Raw genomic sequence first — 19,055 nt, 5'->3', positions numbered from 1 at the left:
TTGAAGAAAAAATGGTGGAAAGACGATTTTGTCTATTGCAGAGTATTTTAATGAATGGCAAAAAGTTCGAATCATTTTTCTAAAGATCTTCACACTTTTAATATATTGTAAGATGTAAGATGTAGATAAACATAACTTTGACTATTTTTTATTATAAACTATTTACCTTTTTGTATATAAATGAATTTTTTTCTTAAAAAAATGAAAAATCATGTCACAACATTTTTGTGGCTATAAAAACTTCTCACCAATAGTAAACTTCTTATTTAAGAGTAAATTTAAAGTTAACAAATTAAAATTTTTAAATATAAAAATATTTTTTTTTAACAGACTAATAAGGTATCACCGCACTAGCTTATGTCAAGTATTATCGACTTCGGACGAGCAGGGCGAGCATAGTTGTTCCCTGGGCTACTTCATCATTGAGCCCAAAAATGTGTCATGTGAACATGTCTTATGTTTATTAAGTTCTTTATCGTTTTCTTTATCATTCTCCTTATTTAGATGTGAAAATTGCCTAAGACATCATGTCTATCTTTTTTTCATAAGCTTACATGTCTAGAAGCTTGACAATCCTTTTTTGTGACTACATCATGGTGTCATATGCACCTTCTCTTATAGACTCAATGTTCTTGCTGAGATTAGACTCAATGTTCTTGCTGAGATTAGACTCAATGTTCTTGCTGAGATTTGCCTCATCAACACACTGATAGAGTCTAAATCTAATATTATATTTGTCACGATCAAAATTCATAACATGTATTGTTCTCTTTGGCCTAACATGCCTTACAATTTTGTTTCTTAGCCTACACCCATCATCAAGATCAAAAACATACCTACTATACAAAATTGTGTATGTATTATAAACCTCTTTTCACTTTCCTCTCCAATGCCTTATCAATTGGAAACTTGGAATAGAGAGTTTCTTGTGCCATCCATTATTTGGAGAAAGATCAATGCCATACACACTAGCCACATACTTCCTTTTTTCCTTTTTAGCTGTCACATTTCGTTTTTTGAGAGTCAATTTGACTAATTTTTAAAGCTAAAATAGATAAGATTAATTAGATAAATTAAAAATTACTGCTACAAAAGAACAAACACCCTGAAATTCGTTTCAAAGTCCCGTGCGCATAAATTATATATGTTGTCCAATTGATAACTGTTATAAAATATAAAAACAAGAACAAGAAAATATAAACAAGAACAGGAATAAATAGAGAGAGAAGATAGAGCAATTTTTTATTTCTCTTGGGGATCTTGATGTGTGATTTACAATGAAGGAAACCCTTCTATTTATAGGAAAAATTTACTCCTAGTTTCTCACTAAAAGACAGATACTTCAAATCCTGATAGATATCAATTAGATCTTGATAGATCTTAATAGACATTCACTATAATGTAATACATTTATAACACTCCCCCTTGAATGTCTATTTGATAGATATGTGCCTAGTTAAAACCTTACTAGAAAAAATCTAGTGGGAAAAAAATCTAGTGAAGGAAAAAGAGTACACATCTCTAACAATACGCATATAGGTTGCCTCATTAAAAACCTTACAAAGAAAAACCAGTGGGACAAAATTTCGTAAGAGTAAAAGAGTACAACGCGTATCAACTTCCCCTAATGAGAACATCCTTGAACCTTTGCATCCCGATCTTGTGCAGCATCTTCTTGAAAGTTGCAATTGGAGAAGATTCAGTGAATAAATTAGTCATATTGTCACTTGAACGAATTTGTTTCACATTAATATCATCATTCTTTTGTAGCTCATGTATGTAGAAAAACTTTGGCAAAATGTGTTTCGTTCTATCTTCTTTTATGAATCCTTCCTTAAAATGTGTTATGTATGCTGCATTATCTCTGTATAAAATTGTGGGTAGATTGTCATATTTCATACCATATTTTTCTTGAATGAGATGTATCATGGACCTCAACCATACACATTCTCGGCTTGCTTCATGAATAGGTAGTATCTCAGCATAATTCGATGAACTGGATACGATAAACTGCTTTGTATATCTCCAAGATATGGAAGTACCACCACATATCGCCTGTTTGAGACCAAGCTTTATGCGGGTCAGATAAGTACCCAACATCAGTATGACCAATAAGATCGGGACTGCAATTTTTAGAATAAAATAAGTTCATGTGTTTTATCCCATTCTGATATCTCCTAGTAGGAGAAGAATTATACCTTGCTAACAAATTGATTGAAAAGGCTATATCGGGCCTTATAGTATTTGCAAGATACATGAGTGAACCACTTACACTAAGATATAGTACTTCATAACCAATTTAATTCGGTATATTTCTCATTTCAGCAAATAATCTATTGCTTTGAAAACTCTCCAAGAGTTTCAATAATTTTCAAGCTATAAGCTTATACAATATAAGAATTCTAAATAAGTTTTCCAGAAACTTTTATATGCTTCAAATATTTTGAATCCTTAGAAAGTTTCATATAAATTTTGTCAAGTGACAATATTCAACATTTCATGTGTGACATCTTCAAGTATTTGGACTGCAAATCAAATAAATGTTATGCTTACCAAAATGCATCATTTCATGTCACTTGATAAATGTTTCTACGTCAGCATGTTTAAATAAACGTAGAATTCAGATCCTCTTAGTCTTTTACAATAGGGCCCCAATAATATAAGGAATTACTAACCATGAAATCCATTAGATTTACAATATTATAATCTCACCTTGTTTGTCAGAGTCGTGCTTTAGATTTATAATCCCACCTTGTTTGACAGAGTCTCGTGCTGATAACGTGTTATGAAGTATAAATAAAGAACAACAAGAACAAAAACAGGAATAAATAGAGAGAGAAGATAGAGTAATTCTTTATTTCTCTTAGGGATCTTGATGTGTGATTTACAATGAAGAAACCCTTCTATTTCCTGATAGATATCAACTAGATCTTGATAGACATTCGGGCAAATTTATTAAGGTGACAAAAAAATTTCAAAACTAAAAAAGAGTGACACAAGTCTTAAATATTAAATAGAGGTGACAATTTTAAGATTAGTGTTAATGACACTAATTTTAAAACCCTCAAGTTTTATTATTTACACAAAAATTCCTACAGCATATTTACACAAAGATCTCTACACCATCACCACCACTCCTCCTCCACATCCTTTTTATTGTCGCCGCCGTCGCCACCTCTTCTTCCTCTACTATCACTATCACTACCATGGGTCCATGGTCACCTCTTCCAAATTCACCATTATTTTCTTCCTCTACATAACTATCGCCTATTTTTCTTTTTTCTCCTCCACCACCATTGCCATCAACACCACAACAAATGTCATCTTCTCATTCAGCGTCACCACCATCTCCATTTTTATCATAAATATCACTTTTTCGTGGGCTCCTCCTCCAACCAAATCTTTTTTCAGAAATTAAGTAAGTATCGAAATTGTTGTAACAACAGTCGAAGTTGCTGCAGCAATTTCAATAGTTGTTGCAGCAACTTCAATAGTTATTGCAACAACTTCGATAGTTGTTACAGCAACTTCGATAAGTGCTGTAATACAACAACTAATAATAGTTATTGCAGCAATCACCGTAGTTGCTAAAGCATCTCTCGTAGTTGCTGAATTATTTTTTCATTCATTTTTAAAAGAAATCAAAAAATTTCTTTTCAAACTTTTTTTTTAAAAAATAATCCATGAAAATTAAAAAGGAAAGAAGAACGAAATGAAAAGAGAAAGAAAAAGAAGAAGAGAAGATGAAAGAAGAAGAAAATCTACAGAGAGGGAAAAATAAGAAGAAGATGGGGAGAAAGAAATTGGAGAGAGAAAGAAAAAGAAGAATAAAGATTAAAAGATAAAAAAATGAGGAAAATTTTAAAATTTGAAATTTGTAGTTGGGGAACATTTTAAAAACTTAATTTTTTTAAAAAAATTACACTTTACACCTCAATTAACTTAATTACAATTTAAATGAATCTTTGACCTTAGCTGGTCAAAGTTGTCACCATTTTTAACTTAAAGATTTTTTTGTCACCTCCCACTTAATTTTCTCTAGACATTTACTATAATGTAAATATATTTATAACAATAACAATATTTTTAACTTAATAAAATTAAGGAAATGAGAGAAAACAACTATAGAAACATAAAGTTTAGAGATTCATCAAATCATGAAAACATTAAAATACCAACACTTTCCCTTTTTTGTATTACCAATCACATTCAAACAGAAATTATCACTTGAAAATTTGGAATAAAGGGAGAGAAACGAGTTTCTTGTGCCATATATAATTTGAGGAAAGATCAATGTCAATACAAACTAGCCGAGTAGAAAACAATAACTACTTCTCCATTCTTAACGAGAAATTTTCAATTCGATTCAAATTATGAAGTTGTATTTGGTAGAAAAGATTTTAGAAAAGATAGTGGACTTTTGAGCATGAATCTACCATCTAAATTAGTTGAACTTCAATTTAAATATCTAACATCAAAAAAAAAAATCTAAAAAGAAAAAAAGAAAACAACTATAGCATCATGAAACTACCCAAACATAAGTATCTAGAGTAGATCACAACAGTTACCGGTCGCTATAACCATCAATTCATGAAAACATTAAAATAACATTTTTTTGGCCTTTTTGGCATTGTGTCACAAATTCCCATTAAAAAAAAAAAACTCAAAAACTTGTACGGTACTAAGCGAAAAAGGAATTTTTTTTCTTCATGATGATGGAATCAATGCATTTTTTCCCTGTATTGTTCTCATTCTCCATTTATTCTATTTTTTCTCCCCTTTTTCGCAAAATTCCATTTTGCTACACTTTGTAATTTCTTTTCGAAATGCATAATAACAAAGAGAGTTGGTTGACAAATTTAGTAATTCAATCGGATCCGGGTTGGGTTCGGATTTCGAGTTTGACCCGTAACGATCTGTGTTTGAATTCGATCGCGTTTAATGATGGATTGTTTCTAGAACATTCGGCAACGACATCATCCGTATCGACTTTACATTTTCGGAAAAATCGACGTACAGGTATCGGATTGGAGGTTTCCGGCACCGGCGGGAAGTTTTTGTCGGTGACGGTATCGATTAACGGCGGAGGGAATGAAGGATTTGAGGAGGATTCCGGTGAAACGGAGGCGTCGGAGACTGAAATGCCGGTCTGTCGGCGGGAAGTTGAAAAGGTGGTAAATGGTGGAAATGCTGCTTTGAATACTACTAAGCATTTATGGGCTGGAGCTGTTGCTGCTGCTGTTTCAAGGTAAAATATGAGCACTTTTTTCAGTTTTGAATTGATTTTTTCATACCTGAACTATCACGTCTGCACTTTCCATTTCCATGATACACCTCAACTATTATTTGTTCCCTTTTCCAACTGAATCTATTATCATAGTTTAGTAGGAAAAGAGAGAGAAAAACTGATAGTTGAGGTGTGTTTTGATAAATGAATGGTGATGCTTCTTCAGTCTAATTTTAGTTGGCCACCTTAATATAAATATATGTCCCAAATTACTTATTCACTTACTCAATTAAAATAAAACTAAGTAAGATTTTTCCATTTTATCCGTACAATTAATATTTTTTGGAAGCCTAAATAAATTAATGTGAGCATATTTTTCATAAATGATCTTGATATCCATCAATATGAATGAAGGATAAATTAGTAAAATTGACCTTATTATTTATGATTTCTTAAGTACCATGTAAAATGGAAAGTGGCTAACTAAAATGAGACGGATGGAGTAGTTCAGGTAGTAAAAGTGAAGCGAACACCTTATAGTTCAAGTATGAAACTTGGAATACTTTAGGTATATATTTTTTACCCTTCGCTCAATTTGTTTTGACCAGTAGTTTCTTGCTTATAACAAACGTATTTTCTTACCAGTGTTGGAATGAATAAGTTTAAATAGAGAATAATGGATATAGAAGATTCATATAACCAACTTAACATGATTAGTTTGTGAGTCAGGTTTAGTTGTTGGTGCTGGTGTGATTTTGTATTGTTGTCTGTCAAGATGTTTGAAATGTATTTATCGTCTCTTCATCTGCCCAATTTATCATCTACTGTAAAGAAAAAAACCATATTCTGCGAAAGAATTTTGGCTTGCCAAGGCTAGGGAGCGGAAGGCCTATGACCTTGACCAAGTGATCAGGTAAGGGGGAGTATGCCAGAGTATTGGTGGTAGACGTTCACATTAAGAGGAGGTGGCAATCGTATTTCCATAGACTCTTGAATGACGAGGGGGACAAAAACATTATATTGGGGGAGTTGGAGCACTCAGAGGGGTGTCGTGATTTTGGTTATATTATAGACATATAAAAGTTGAGGAGGTAAAAGAGGCTATTCGTAGGATGCGTAAGGGTAGGGCGACGGGGCCTGACGAAATTCCGTTGGATTTTTGGAAGTATACGGGCGGGGCAGGTTTAGGGTGGCTGATCGGATTGTTTAATGGCATTTTCAAGACTGCGAAAAATGCTCGAGGCTTAGAGATGGAGTACGATGATTCCTTTATACAAGAACAAAGGTGACATTCAGAGTTGTAATAACTATTGGGGTATTATGTTGTTGAAGATATGGGAGAAGGTGGTCGAGCAGAGGTTGAGGAGGATTATGTATGTTTCTGAGAATCAGTTTGAATTTATACCAGGTCGCTTGACGACCAAGGCAGTTCACCTTGTGCAGAGACTACAACAACAACAACAACAACAACAAACCCAGTGTATTCCCACTTAGTGGGGTCTGGGGGGGTAAGATGTACGCAGTCCATACCTCTACCTCTGGTGAAGTAGAAAGGCTGTTTCCGAAAGACCCTCGGCTCAAGTCACGAGATATCACACAAACACATAGTACAGCACAGAAGCAGATGACATAACATAGATACGGCACCCATAAGGAATATAAAACTGGGTAGAGCAGGAATGCAGGAATATAAAGCAGAGGAAAGCACACATATTCGTAATAAACATGGAACACGGAACACGGAACATTGAATACGGAATCATAACAGGAATACACCCCCACCAATTAATTCCCTACACTAGCGACCCGAACTGGCCCTAATCCTCTGCCGTAATTCGCATCTTCCAGACCTTCCTATCTAGGGTCATGTCCTCGGTGAGCTGTAACTGTTCCATGTCCCGCCTAATCACCTCACCCCAGTACTTCTTCGGTCTACCCCTACCCCGTCTAAAACCATCCAACGCTAGCCTCTCACACCTACGGACCGGGGCATCCATGCCCCTCCTCTTCACGTGTCCGAACCATCTCAATCGTGCTTCCCGCATCTTACACTCCACTGAAGTCACACCAACCTTCTCCCGGATAGTCTCATTCCGAACTCTATCCCCTCGGGTCAGTCCACACATCCAGCGCAACATCCGCATTTCTGCCACCTTCATTCTTTGGATGTGGGAGTTCTTAACTAGCCAACACTCCGCTCCATACAGCAAGGCCGGACGGACTACCACCCTATAGAATTTGCCTTTAAGCTTGGGCGGCACCTTCTTATCACACAGCACCCCCGATGCGAGTTTCCACTTCATCCATCCCGCCCCAATACGGTGCGAGACATCCTCGTCAATCTCACCGTTACTCTGGATCACGGACCCGAGATACTTGAACTTATCCCTCTTCCCTACCTCCTGTGCTTCTAGCCTCACTACTACCTCATTCTCCCGCCTCACGTCATTAAACTTACATTCCACATACTCTGTCTTGGTTCTGCTCACCCTGAAACCTTTAGACTCCAGAGTTTGCCTCCACAACTCTAATTTGTCATTCACACCCCCTCGAGTCTCATCTATCAGGACTACATCGTCTGCAAAAAGCATACACCACGGCACCTCCCCTTGGATACGCCGCGTCAACACATCCATTACTAACACAAACAAAAAGGGACTAAGAGTAGATCCCTGATGCAATCCTGTCAGGACAGTGAAATGCTCTGAGTCTCCTCCCGCCGTCCTCACCTGGGTTTTCGCTCCCTCATACATATCCTTAGTTACTCTGATATATGCCTGCGGTACTCCACTCACCTCCAAGCATCTCCAAAGCACTTCCCTGGGGACTTTGTCGTACGCCTTTTCCAGGTCGATGAACACCATATGCAGATCCTTCTTCCTCTCCCTATATTGCTCCACCAACCTCCGTACCAGGTGGATTGCCTCCGTCGTCGAGCGGCCGGGCATAAATCCGAACTGGTTTTCCGAAATAGACACTATCCGTCTCAGCCTCACCTCGACCACTCTCTCCCAGATCTTCATAGAGTGATTCAGTAACTTAATCCCCCTATAGTTATTGCAATACTGAATGTCCCCCTTATTCTTATAGAGGGGGATCATGGTACTCCACCTCCACGCCTCGGGCATCTTTGCCATCCTGAAAATTTCATTGAACAATGCAGTCAACCACCTTACACCAGCCTCTCCAACGAACTTCCAAAACTCCACCGGTATCTCATCCGGCCCCGTCGCCCTACCCCTTTGCATCTTGCGGACTGCCTGTCTAACCTCGTCTACCTTAAAACGTCTACAATAGCTAAAATCCCGACACTCCCCTGAGTGCTCCAGTTCCCCTAACACAATAGCTCTGTCCCCCTCGTCATTCAAGAGCCTATGAAAGTACGACTGCCATCTCTTCTTTATGTGGCCGTCCTCCACCAACACTCTACCGTCCTCCCCCTTAATGCACCTCACCTTGTGCAGAGACTAGTGGAGCAATATAGGGAGAGAAAGAGAGACTTACACATGTTATTCATCGATCTGGAGAAGCGTATGACAGTTCCTAGAAAGGTTCTTTGGAGGTGCTTGGAGGCTAGAGGTGTCCCTGTGACATACATCAAATCGCTTAAGGACATGTATGATGGAGCGAAGACTCGGGTGAGGACGGTGGAAGGAGATGCAGAGCACTTCCTTGTTTTGACAGGGTTGCACCAGGGATCAACTCTTCGCCCATTTTTATTTGCCTTGGTGATGGATGTTTTTATGTGGCGTAGTCAAGGAGAGGTGTCTTGGTGTACGCTATATGCGGATGATGTAGTTTTGATTGATGAGACTCGGGAGGGAAGAGGGGTTTTGTTAATGATAAATTAGAGGTTTGGAGACAAACCCTGGAGTTGAAAGGGTTTAGGTTGAGTAGGACTAAGACGGCGTACTTGGAATGCAAGTTCAGTGATTTGACGCATGAGGATGAGGTGGTAGTGAAGATGGATTCTCAAGTTGTTTGTAAGAGAGATAGTTTTAAATATCTTGGGTTTATGATCCAGGAGAATAGATAGATTGACGAGGATGTCACTGACCGTATTGGAGAAGGATAGATGAAATGGAGGCTCGCCTCTGGAGTTTGGCAATGCGGTAATAAGAAATGCTTTCCAAACTTAAAGGCAAATTTTATAGAGTGGCAGTCCGTCTGGCAATGCGGTATGGAGCAGAGTGTTGGCCAGTCAAGAAATCTCACATCCAAAAGTTGAAGATGGTGGAAATGAGGATGTTACAGTGGATGTGTGGACTTACTGAGGGAGATTGGGTTAGGAATGAGAATATTTGGGAGAAGGTAGGAGTGGCTTCAGTGGAGGACAAGATGCAGGAAGTGAGGTTGAGATGGTATGTGCATGTGATGAGGAGGGGCACTGATGCCCCCGTTCGTAGGTGTGAAAGGTTGGCTATGGATGGTTTCAAGCGGGGTAGAGTAGGCCGAAGAAATATTGGAGGGAGGTGATTAGACATGATTTGGAGCAATTATAGCTTACTGAGGACATGACCCTAGATAGGAAGGTATGTAGGACGCGAATTAGGTTAGAAGGCTAGTGCGTGTGGGTAAGTCGTAGCCAGTAGATAGGAGTGCTTTGGCGTAGCCATGCTAGTAGTCATAGGGCGTTGCATGTAGGTTGGACTTTCTAGTTAGGAGGGTTTGGGTGAGGTGTGCGCTTTCGATTAGATAGTGTATAGTACTACTCTGTGGGTGTCTTATTTTTATTATTTCGTCTTGTTTCATGTTTTACTACAACTTTGTTTACCGTCTTTCTTGTCCTTTCTTGTCTTGAGCCGGGGGTTTATCGGAAACAACCTCTCTACTTCTTTTGAGGTAGTGGTATGGACTGCGTACACTCTACCCTCCCAGACCACCCCACTATATGGGAATACACTGGGTATGTTGTTGTTGTGTGTTTCTTTTTTCTTTTGACTGAATCAAGTAGAGTACATCAAAAAGTTTATACAGAAACAAAACTGAAACCTACTGCAAAGTAACATTGAAGTTTTATTAAAGAATAGGGCCCAAATAGAGCAATGATGAGCAGTGCATCCATTTGGAGTATGCATGTCAGTACACCCTTAGGTGCGCTAAAAGAGATAAACATGTACTCCTTCCTTTTCAATTTGTTTGTCCCACTTTCTTTTTTATCTGTTTAAAAAAGAATGTCTCTTTCCTTTTTTGTCAGCTCTTTTATTTTAACTTTCCATGTGACATATTTAAGGCTACAAGATTAAAGGCATTTTGGTACATTTTACATATCTTTAGTTTAAGATTTCAAGATTCAATAGCCTTCTTTACTTTATTAAACTCCGTGCCAATTCAAGACCAGACAAACACATTGAAATCGAGTATAATTTTGGTTACAAATGCTCTCCTATAATTTAAGTTACAAATACTCTCCTTTTTGCCTTTAAAGTATCTCTGATTTCTTTCCTTCCATTCAGTCCACCCTAAACCTACTGCAAAGTAACAAAAACTCTAGAAGCTCACACCGGAAGAGTTTAGTGTAAAGGATATCCATTGCTACTTGCTAGGAATGATTTAACCATGAATGTTGAAATGTAGAGTTAGACTCTTGTTACTTGAGGAGGGCGCTTTTTGTTGTGAAATATGAATGCTTGTTACTTGAGGCGGACGCTTTTTTGTTGTGAAATATCAATGTGATTTCATATCTTAGCAGAATAAGTTTGACGCATTCGAAACAAAACATGTTTATATGCTCAAAATGCTTCTTTTCGTGTTGTGACTTTGAATTTTGCAATGTGAATCTTTGTACTTTAGTGGCATTGAATGGGTTATGTTCCCTATAAACTGCATATAATCTGTAATATGTTGATTATTTGTAGACGACTTTTGTTTTCTGAATCGTTTTTTTTTTCAGAACTTTTGTTGCTCCTCTTGAGAGATTAAAGATGGAGTATATTGTTCGTGGTGAGCAAAAGCATCTTTTGGAGCTCATCAAAACCATTGTAGCCACTCAAGGCATCAAGGGATTTTGGAAAGGAAATTTTGTCAATATTCTACGCACAGCACCGTTTAAGGCTATCAACTTCTATTCGTATGAAAAATACAGGGATCATCTGCTTAAGTTAACTGGTAATGAGGAGGCAACTAATCTCGAAAGATTTGTTGCTGGTGCAGCTGCAGGAATTACAGCCACTGTGCTCTGCATACCCATGGATACTGTGAGAAAGATTTGTATAGTCAATCTTTTTGCTTCTTGGTTTCTTTTTAAAAGCATAATGGGGTCCAACAAACAATTAATTATAACAAATATCTAAATTCTAAATAAAGGATAATAAATAAATGGGAGCCTTTCGATTTCCCGTTGAGCTTGAGCTGCGACTTCACCGTCTGGTACTTCTTCTTTGTAGTGACGAATCTTGTATGTGTTCCTAAGAAAAGGAATTTCTCCATTTTTTCGGGGTCTTGAACTCCTTCGAGTTGGATATGCGTCTGTTTCTGCGCTACTAAATCAGGGGACGGAAGTTGAAGTAGCATAGGAAGTTGGTTCTAGGTGTAAAACTATCTTTCTTGTCCTGTTATATGGTGAAGCTAGTTCATAGATTTCCTAGGTTGTGTGCTTTGAAAAATATTGCAAGTAGATGTGGGCTTTTGAAAATTTACTTTACCCGTATGACATTTTCAGACTGCTTAGCTTGACAAGTTATTTTCTTCTAGTGGCACCCTCTGCTTAGTCATACAAAAGTTTCTCGGTTTTCTTTTCATGGTTATGTTGATTGCTTTGACTCTATGTCTCTGATCTGAATGAACTCAGAGGAATATGATTTTGACACTAAATTAAACTTAAAGAAAAGCCACTAGCGTAATTGCTAGAGACTGTTGAATGTCACTGAAAGATTGAGTTCATCTGTAACAAATATAGCTAATTTAGTCGTCTGAAAATATTTTTGATGAATTGGGTAATAGAATCATATTATCCCTCCTGCTTTAACATATTAGCATGCTGCAGGAATTTAAATCATGTACTATAACATTTCTTTTGTGAGTCCTACAGTATACTAAACACCATCTTTATCTCTCTTCTTTATGGCAACATTCAAGAAGTACCTTAAGTTCTACCGGTTCGACGATGATCTGACCGCGTTTTTTTCTTTTCTTTGGAAATGTCAATATTCCAGATTAGGACAGTAATGGTAGCACCTGGGGGAGAAGCATTGGGAGGCTTAATCGGTGCTTTCAGCCACATGATTCGCACTGAGGGATTCTTCTCTCTTTACAAGGGCCTAGTTCCTTCCATCATAAGCATGGCACCTTCAGGTGCAGTTTTTTATGGAGTTTATGATATACTAAAATCAGCTTATTTGCATTCACCAGAAGGGAGGAAACGACTTCAAAATATGAAACAAGGTGAAGATCTAAATGCATTAGATCAACTGGAATTGGGTACAGCTAGAACTTTGATATATGGAGCAATTGCTGGTGCTTGTGCTGAAGCCGCTACATACCCATTTGAGGTTGTGAGGAGACAGCTTCAGATGCAGGTCCGAGCCACCAAGATGAGTGCATTGGCAACTAGCTTGAAGATAGTTGAGCAAGGTGGTATTCCTGCGCTCTATGCAGGATTGACTCCCAGCTTATTACAGGTACAATCAAACAAACAATTTCTTGCTCACTGTTGTTCTATCATTAGGAAATTCGAATAGATATATAGGACCCTGTTTCGAAAAAAGTCCTTCGATATGCACCCAAAGGCATGGCCTTTGGTGGCCTAGTGGTCAATGAAGTGGTGTGAGAACCATGAGGTCTTAGGTTCTAATTCCAGTAGAGACATAAAAACACTCAGTGGTTTGTTCCATCTTCCATCTGTCTAAGCCGTGGTGGACAGAGTTCTCTGGTATCTTTGCTGCTGGGGAGGTAGCAGGTAACCCATGAAATTAGTTGAGGTGCATGCAAGCTAGCCCAAACACCATGCTTATAAAAAGGTGGACAAATTTCCCTCGTACCTTTGCTGGTGGGAGGTAGCAGGTAATTCATGGAATTAGTTGAGGTGCACACAAGTTGGCCTAGGTACCACGGTTATAGAAGAAGAAGAAAAAAAAGTCCCTGTGTGATTATGGATAGAGTCATCAATTTTCTACTGTAGAAAGTGAGACTAAATTTATTTCCTGAAATGTGATTGCCTAGACAACAATTTGGGGTGGGTTAAGTACCACGAATTTTATGAGCAGCACATACAATTAACGTATTTCGAAGAACTAGTATAGTTTAGATACATTTGTATTTTTTCCCTTCCATAGTTTGATGTTAAAATAGGCCTACTATAGTCATCCATGATTATAGGTCTTCTCTTGATCACAAATAAGAGCCTACACATAGGTAATAGTAGTTCCAGACTGTCAACATTAAGTTGTATGTTGAAGCCCAAAGGTTGCCTTTTCCTCATTAGTTGAAACGAAGGTCTATTTTGGTGCCCTCTTTTTATCAACATAGCTCATCTAGATGGGGATGAACCATTTTTGAGTATGGATTCGTTGGAAGAAAAGAAACTAAATGTTCTGAGTTAAGAGTGGAGTTATGCCTCCATTTATTTTTAATAAACATGGTGTTCGGTCCAAATTGTGTGCACCTTGACTAACTTGATGTGACACATGCTACCTTGCACCAACATAGATACCGGTTTACTCCGCCCACAAGTCCTGGATTTTGAGAAGTCGACAACAGATAAGCAATATTTTTGTCAATAAATTGCACCCAAGGGTGTGACCTAGTGGTTCAATGAAGTTGGGATGAGCACTATGAGGTCTCAGGTTCAATTTCCAGTAGAGACAAACACTAGGTGTTTTCTTCCCATCTGTTCTAGCCTTGGTGGACAGAGTTACCTGGTACCTGTTGCTGGTAGGAGGTGGCAGGTATCCTGTGGATTTAGTCGAGGTGCGCACAAGCTGGCCCGGACACCACGGTTATTAAAAAAAAAAAATTGTCAATAAACCATTTTCACTTGAGCATCATTTGCAAAGTTGCTCGGACTCAGGTAACAGTATCCAATACGGGTGCAAATCCGTCATGATCTCAATTTTAAGATTTGGGGGTACGGATCCAGGTATGTATACGGGTGCGGGGATTTGGCTAAAAACAACTCAAATGTCTAAAAATAGTGTTACAAAAGTATTCCTTAATTATGGTGGACTATTTGGAAGGAAATAAGTGCACTATTGAATAGGAACAATAGAAGGAGGAATCGGATCTTGGAGCTCCACCACCAATACTAAGGCAACATTGTTGAAGATGACGATTTCAAGGGAAAGGGGAGTATGTTCAAGGGAAAGGGGGAAAGTGTAAAATTTTCCTAAAATCTATCTATATCAGACAAAAGGGAGTCTTTTTAGCTCCCTTGTCTAGTGGACCGGGTCTTGGATCCGGTAGTGCGTAAAAGAAAAAAACTATTATTAAGTATAAATGCATATCCATACTGTGTTTTGGTGTGACATGGCCATTGCAAATGATATAGATGCCATGATAGACTTCTTGAGTTCATTGCACATTCAGCACTTGTATTAACATGTAAATATCTTCAAAGCACCTTCTGGTTGCTGCCTTTTTAACACACATCTTTTAACAATAAAAAATACATGCCTTAATTATGATTTTACCCTAGTGTTTGTTTTATTTCAGAAATTATATCTGTCTCGAGTTTTCTGTATCAATTTTGGTCAAAGTACCCAAAATTGATTGACAAGATCTTATAAGGATCCCAAACCCACACCCACACCCATGTTGTGTTGACATGGGTGCGGCACCGAAAATCAAGAGTCTGAGCAACTTAGATCATTTGTCAATGCAGATGACTTTAGATTCTATCTTCATCTTCTCTTTTTGCCAATATTAGATTTAATGGTAACATATCCAGGATATGGTGGTTCTCTTGTGCTAAAATTGTGATATATTTCTTCTATTGTGTCTGTTTAGAAAGGTTCCTTTGATCTTTTAGTTTTACTAGTTAAGTAGAGTGATGTATATAACAAAATTCGTCTTCTTATTGTGCTTTTCAGGTTTTGCCATCAGCTGCAATAAGTTATTTCGTTTATGAGTTCATGAAGATTGTTCTGAAAGTAGAATAAATGAGATATGATTGCTCAAATCCATTCATGTCGAGGAGTGCTATAAGTTGACGCTGACAAGTGGTGTACCAGTTAATCTTAAGGGAATTTATGGCCTTTTTTGTTTGTGTAGCCTGAACACGGGAATAATGCATCTCATTTAGGAGGTAGTAAAGAAATTTCATGTATGTTAGGCTTTTCCTTTGTATCTTTTTAAAGGATTGTAGCTTTTGTATCTTTCTCCATTTAGTTTTGATGAATTTTTGAAGTCTTTTCTATAGTTTTGACTACTTTGATTTGTTGTACTTGACCCGAGGGCCTCCGTAAACACTCTCTACCTCCATAAGGTAGGGGTAAGGTCTGCATACACTACCCTTTCCATATCCTACTTGGAAGGAATTTTCATTGGGTCTGTTGCGTCTTTTCTATAGTTTAAGCTATAATAGAACAGATTCTATACTCACTTTATTGGAGGTCTTCAACAAGTCAATTACGATTGAGGACGTACGTGTTACAGTACTTCTCTGGATTTGTACTGTGAGACTTGGAACTTGCTCCGGTTGTGGGGGTTGCTTATCGGTGGATTCGTTTGGATTATGAAAGTGGTTATCGATTTGTAATATGAAATACCGGTAGCTGAACCAATAAGACATCAGGTTAAGTGGCAGAATGTTGCAACGACTAATTCAAGTGTTATGTGGTTCTAACTCTTCAAATGTTGCTGAGTGCATGTTGAATCTTTAAAAAGTAGTGCATTTTTTAATGATCCAACACAAGTGTGGCAAATTAAAACTACGTTATTTCTTTAATAATAAGTTCAGATTCTCATCAGAGCAAAAGAGAACAAAATACATTAGCCTGGAAAATGAACAGAAGATTCATGATCATTTTCATCATCAAAGAATAAACAAAAGCTTGTTATAGAGCATTAAAACAAAAATCCATTTACCTGATACTTTTATAGCGAAAGAGTTTGTCCTCTGCATTCAAAGTCTCTGTAGAACTAAAATGCCAGAAAGTCCTTACAGCAAGAACAGCGACTAAAAGGCACACAGCTTATGCGCCGCTACTGTAGCGTTTGTTGAGCATTTGATAAACGCACACCATCCATTTCAAATAGGATTTGTGGCCCGGACACACGAGCAATCCAACCCGTAGGATTTCCTTTTCCTCTTTCCGTTCTTACTTCTGTATGTTATATCTGCTAGAACTGTTAGTCTCTAACCCATATCTTACCATTCTTTGGAATTGTCCACTTATAGCACGATGGAAGTGTCGATTATAACAAGACATGCTGCTTCAATGGCTCCATATGAAAGAAGATCAGTTCTACAACTTTTAGTGCCTGATCTTTCAAAACCAAGTTGTGTATCGTTGGGCCAGTCTGATTTGAGAAGTGCTAGTTTACTCCATAACCGACTCTTATTGTCAAGTCGAGGGGACTTGGTTTCTTCAGCACTGGCTAGTTATTGAACTGAGTATTCTGTTCAATGCGTATGCTCAAGATGTTCATTAGAAAATGCATATCTGGAAAGGATAAGGTGGTCGATTAATTCTGCACTATAAATTTTGTGGGGTATTTTCCATACTTCACACACCTATAGTTTTATAGCACGTGGCACTTTTAGACTCCCCTATTTTGGGATCACTCTTTTTGGGGCTTAGCTAAGAAAAGTTCGGCTGGAAGTTTTAGGTTAATTTGAGATGAAATGGTGAGATAAAGTTAGAGTTTTGTTTGTGGATGTAATTTGGATCTTTTAAGTTGGCATATTTTTTTTCTAAACATATAAATTTTATAAGTTTTGAAAACTATAAATATTGTCCCAATTTTTGTTATAATCTTAGCAAATTCATAAGAGTTCATAATAAAAGTATGATATACTATCACAAAGCTATTCCAAAAAAAAATATAGTAATATTTATTGATCGAATTTTAGTTCAATAAAATAGTAGAATTGAATATACTACTCTTTAATATAATCTTCAACAAAGTACGCACAATCTCTTCACGTTAAGCATGTATGCAAAAATATCAATGATAAATTTTGTTTACATATGAAATAAATGATTGGTAGATATAAAATGGTGAGGTCTTGTATTATTGGTAGATACAAAATGGTGAGATCTTTTATTCTTGAAAAAATCCACCCATTGCGCAGTACGTACTCTAGTTTTTGTTATAATCTTAGAAAATTCACAAAAATTCATAACAAAAGTATGATACACTATCACAAAGCTATTTTAAAAAATACAATATTTATTGATCGAATTTTAGTTCAATAAAATAGTAATATTGAACATGAGTTGTAGTGTACTACTCTTTAATATAATCCTCCACAAAGTACACACAATCTCTTCACATTAAGCATGTATGTAAAAATATCAATAATAAAATTTGTTTACATATGAAATAAATGATTGGTAGACACAAAATGGTAAGGTCTTTTTATATACAAAATATAAACTTGTGAATCTATTTGTATTTGAAGAATTTCAAATCATAATAACAAATTTTCAAATCCAGCTGAAATCATGAGATGAAATCGCATGTCCGAAGCAGATTTCATCTCTTGATTTCAAATTACGAGATTAAATCGCATGTTCGGACACCTCTTTAATTCAGACCCTGGAATTGCAAATAACCCATCAGAGATATAGTTTATTTAAGGGGAAAAAGTTAAATATGCCATTGGATTTTGAAAAAAAGAAGTCGTCACAACCAGAGACTATCCCTTAGTCGCAACACGGTGCTCAAAGTCACGACTGACCCAAATCTAATCCATGGTCAGGTAAAATATTAAGAATAATGAAACAAATAATAAGAGGTTGAGCGAAAACTAAACTGAAATGACATGATTATAATAAAATCCAAATCAATCCTGGAGATTAAAATTGAGATTGTCCGACATAATCAACATGCTGAAAATATAATTAACTGTTTGAAAGTCTCTAAATCATATGATTTATTGGAACAAACCCCCAACTAGCTCCAACTGTCTGCAACTAGAATATTATTAAAAATAAATACTGATCATCAAACATTATTGCTGATATGATGCGGAATTGTACCAAGTGCGATCTGAATGTTGAACGTCAAAATCTATATTATAAGACAATATAGCGCAAAGAAAGTATGTGATTAGTACTTTGAATGTACTGAGTATGTGAGATAGAAGATAACTGATATAGGCTGAACATGATGCATATGACATGGTAAAATGATGCAAGACCAAGTAATAAACATTAACTGTATGATAAGCTGAACATTTGAATACAAGGTCATGGAAGTATCTGAATTTGAATTTAAATTATGGACTTTGAGAGCTATCATTAACCAACATATCCCAATCTAAGCTAACTAGGGTCCAACCTGTAACCCCCAACCGGATGGGTGTTTAGTACCTTCCCAATGTTATAAACACTAACTGTCGTGGATCCACTAAACTAATATTCGAAAGAACTAAGGCGTCAAGTCTGGTTTGATGGGTAACCCATTAGCACCCACGGTGACATCGTAGTTCTGATACTTAGCAAATTGTACTAAAGTTCTCAACCTAACTAACGGATGATCCTTCATCCCTGCGTTCGCTTGGTGCTAAGTATTACTCCCAACTGAATGACACTGATAACTGAAAATACTCAATAATAGTCATATTCTAAAAACTAAAAATAAATGCATAACCTGAAAGTATTCAATAACATATAAGTTGGAGGATCTAACACTAATATGTGTATGCATGAAATCCTAGGCGGGT

General features: G+C 37.1%; 1 protein-coding gene and 1 long non-coding RNA gene across 2 annotated transcripts; one reads left to right on the top strand and one right to left on the bottom strand.

The window, feature by feature from the left end:
- Positions 1–4,476: 4,476 nt before the first annotated feature.
- Positions 4,477–15,578, top strand: LOC107870990 (probable mitochondrial adenine nucleotide transporter BTL3). The gene is made up of 4 exons (XM_016717729.2): positions 4,477–5,248; positions 11,121–11,424; positions 12,382–12,846; positions 15,253–15,578. Exons 1-4 carry the CDS (start codon positions 4,827–4,829, stop codon positions 15,319–15,321), a joined length of 1,260 nt encoding a protein of 419 aa, XP_016573215.1. The 5' UTR covers positions 4,477–4,826; the 3' UTR covers positions 15,322–15,578.
- On the bottom strand, positions 12,609–17,148 carry LOC124898950. Its single transcript, XR_007056062.1, has 2 exons — positions 16,250–17,148; positions 12,609–13,306 (listed from the first exon to the last, which is right to left on the bottom strand). It is a non-coding gene; the product is annotated as an uncharacterized LOC124898950 (long non-coding RNA).
- Between the last annotated feature and the right edge of the window lie 1,907 nt (positions 17,149–19,055).

Source organism: Capsicum annuum, chromosome 5 (genome assembly GCF_002878395.1).
Source record: "Capsicum annuum cultivar UCD-10X-F1 chromosome 5, UCD10Xv1.1, whole genome shotgun sequence".
Taxonomy (NCBI): Eukaryota; Viridiplantae; Streptophyta; class Magnoliopsida; order Solanales; family Solanaceae; genus Capsicum; species Capsicum annuum.
This window is presented reverse-complemented; position numbering and strand designations above follow the sequence as displayed.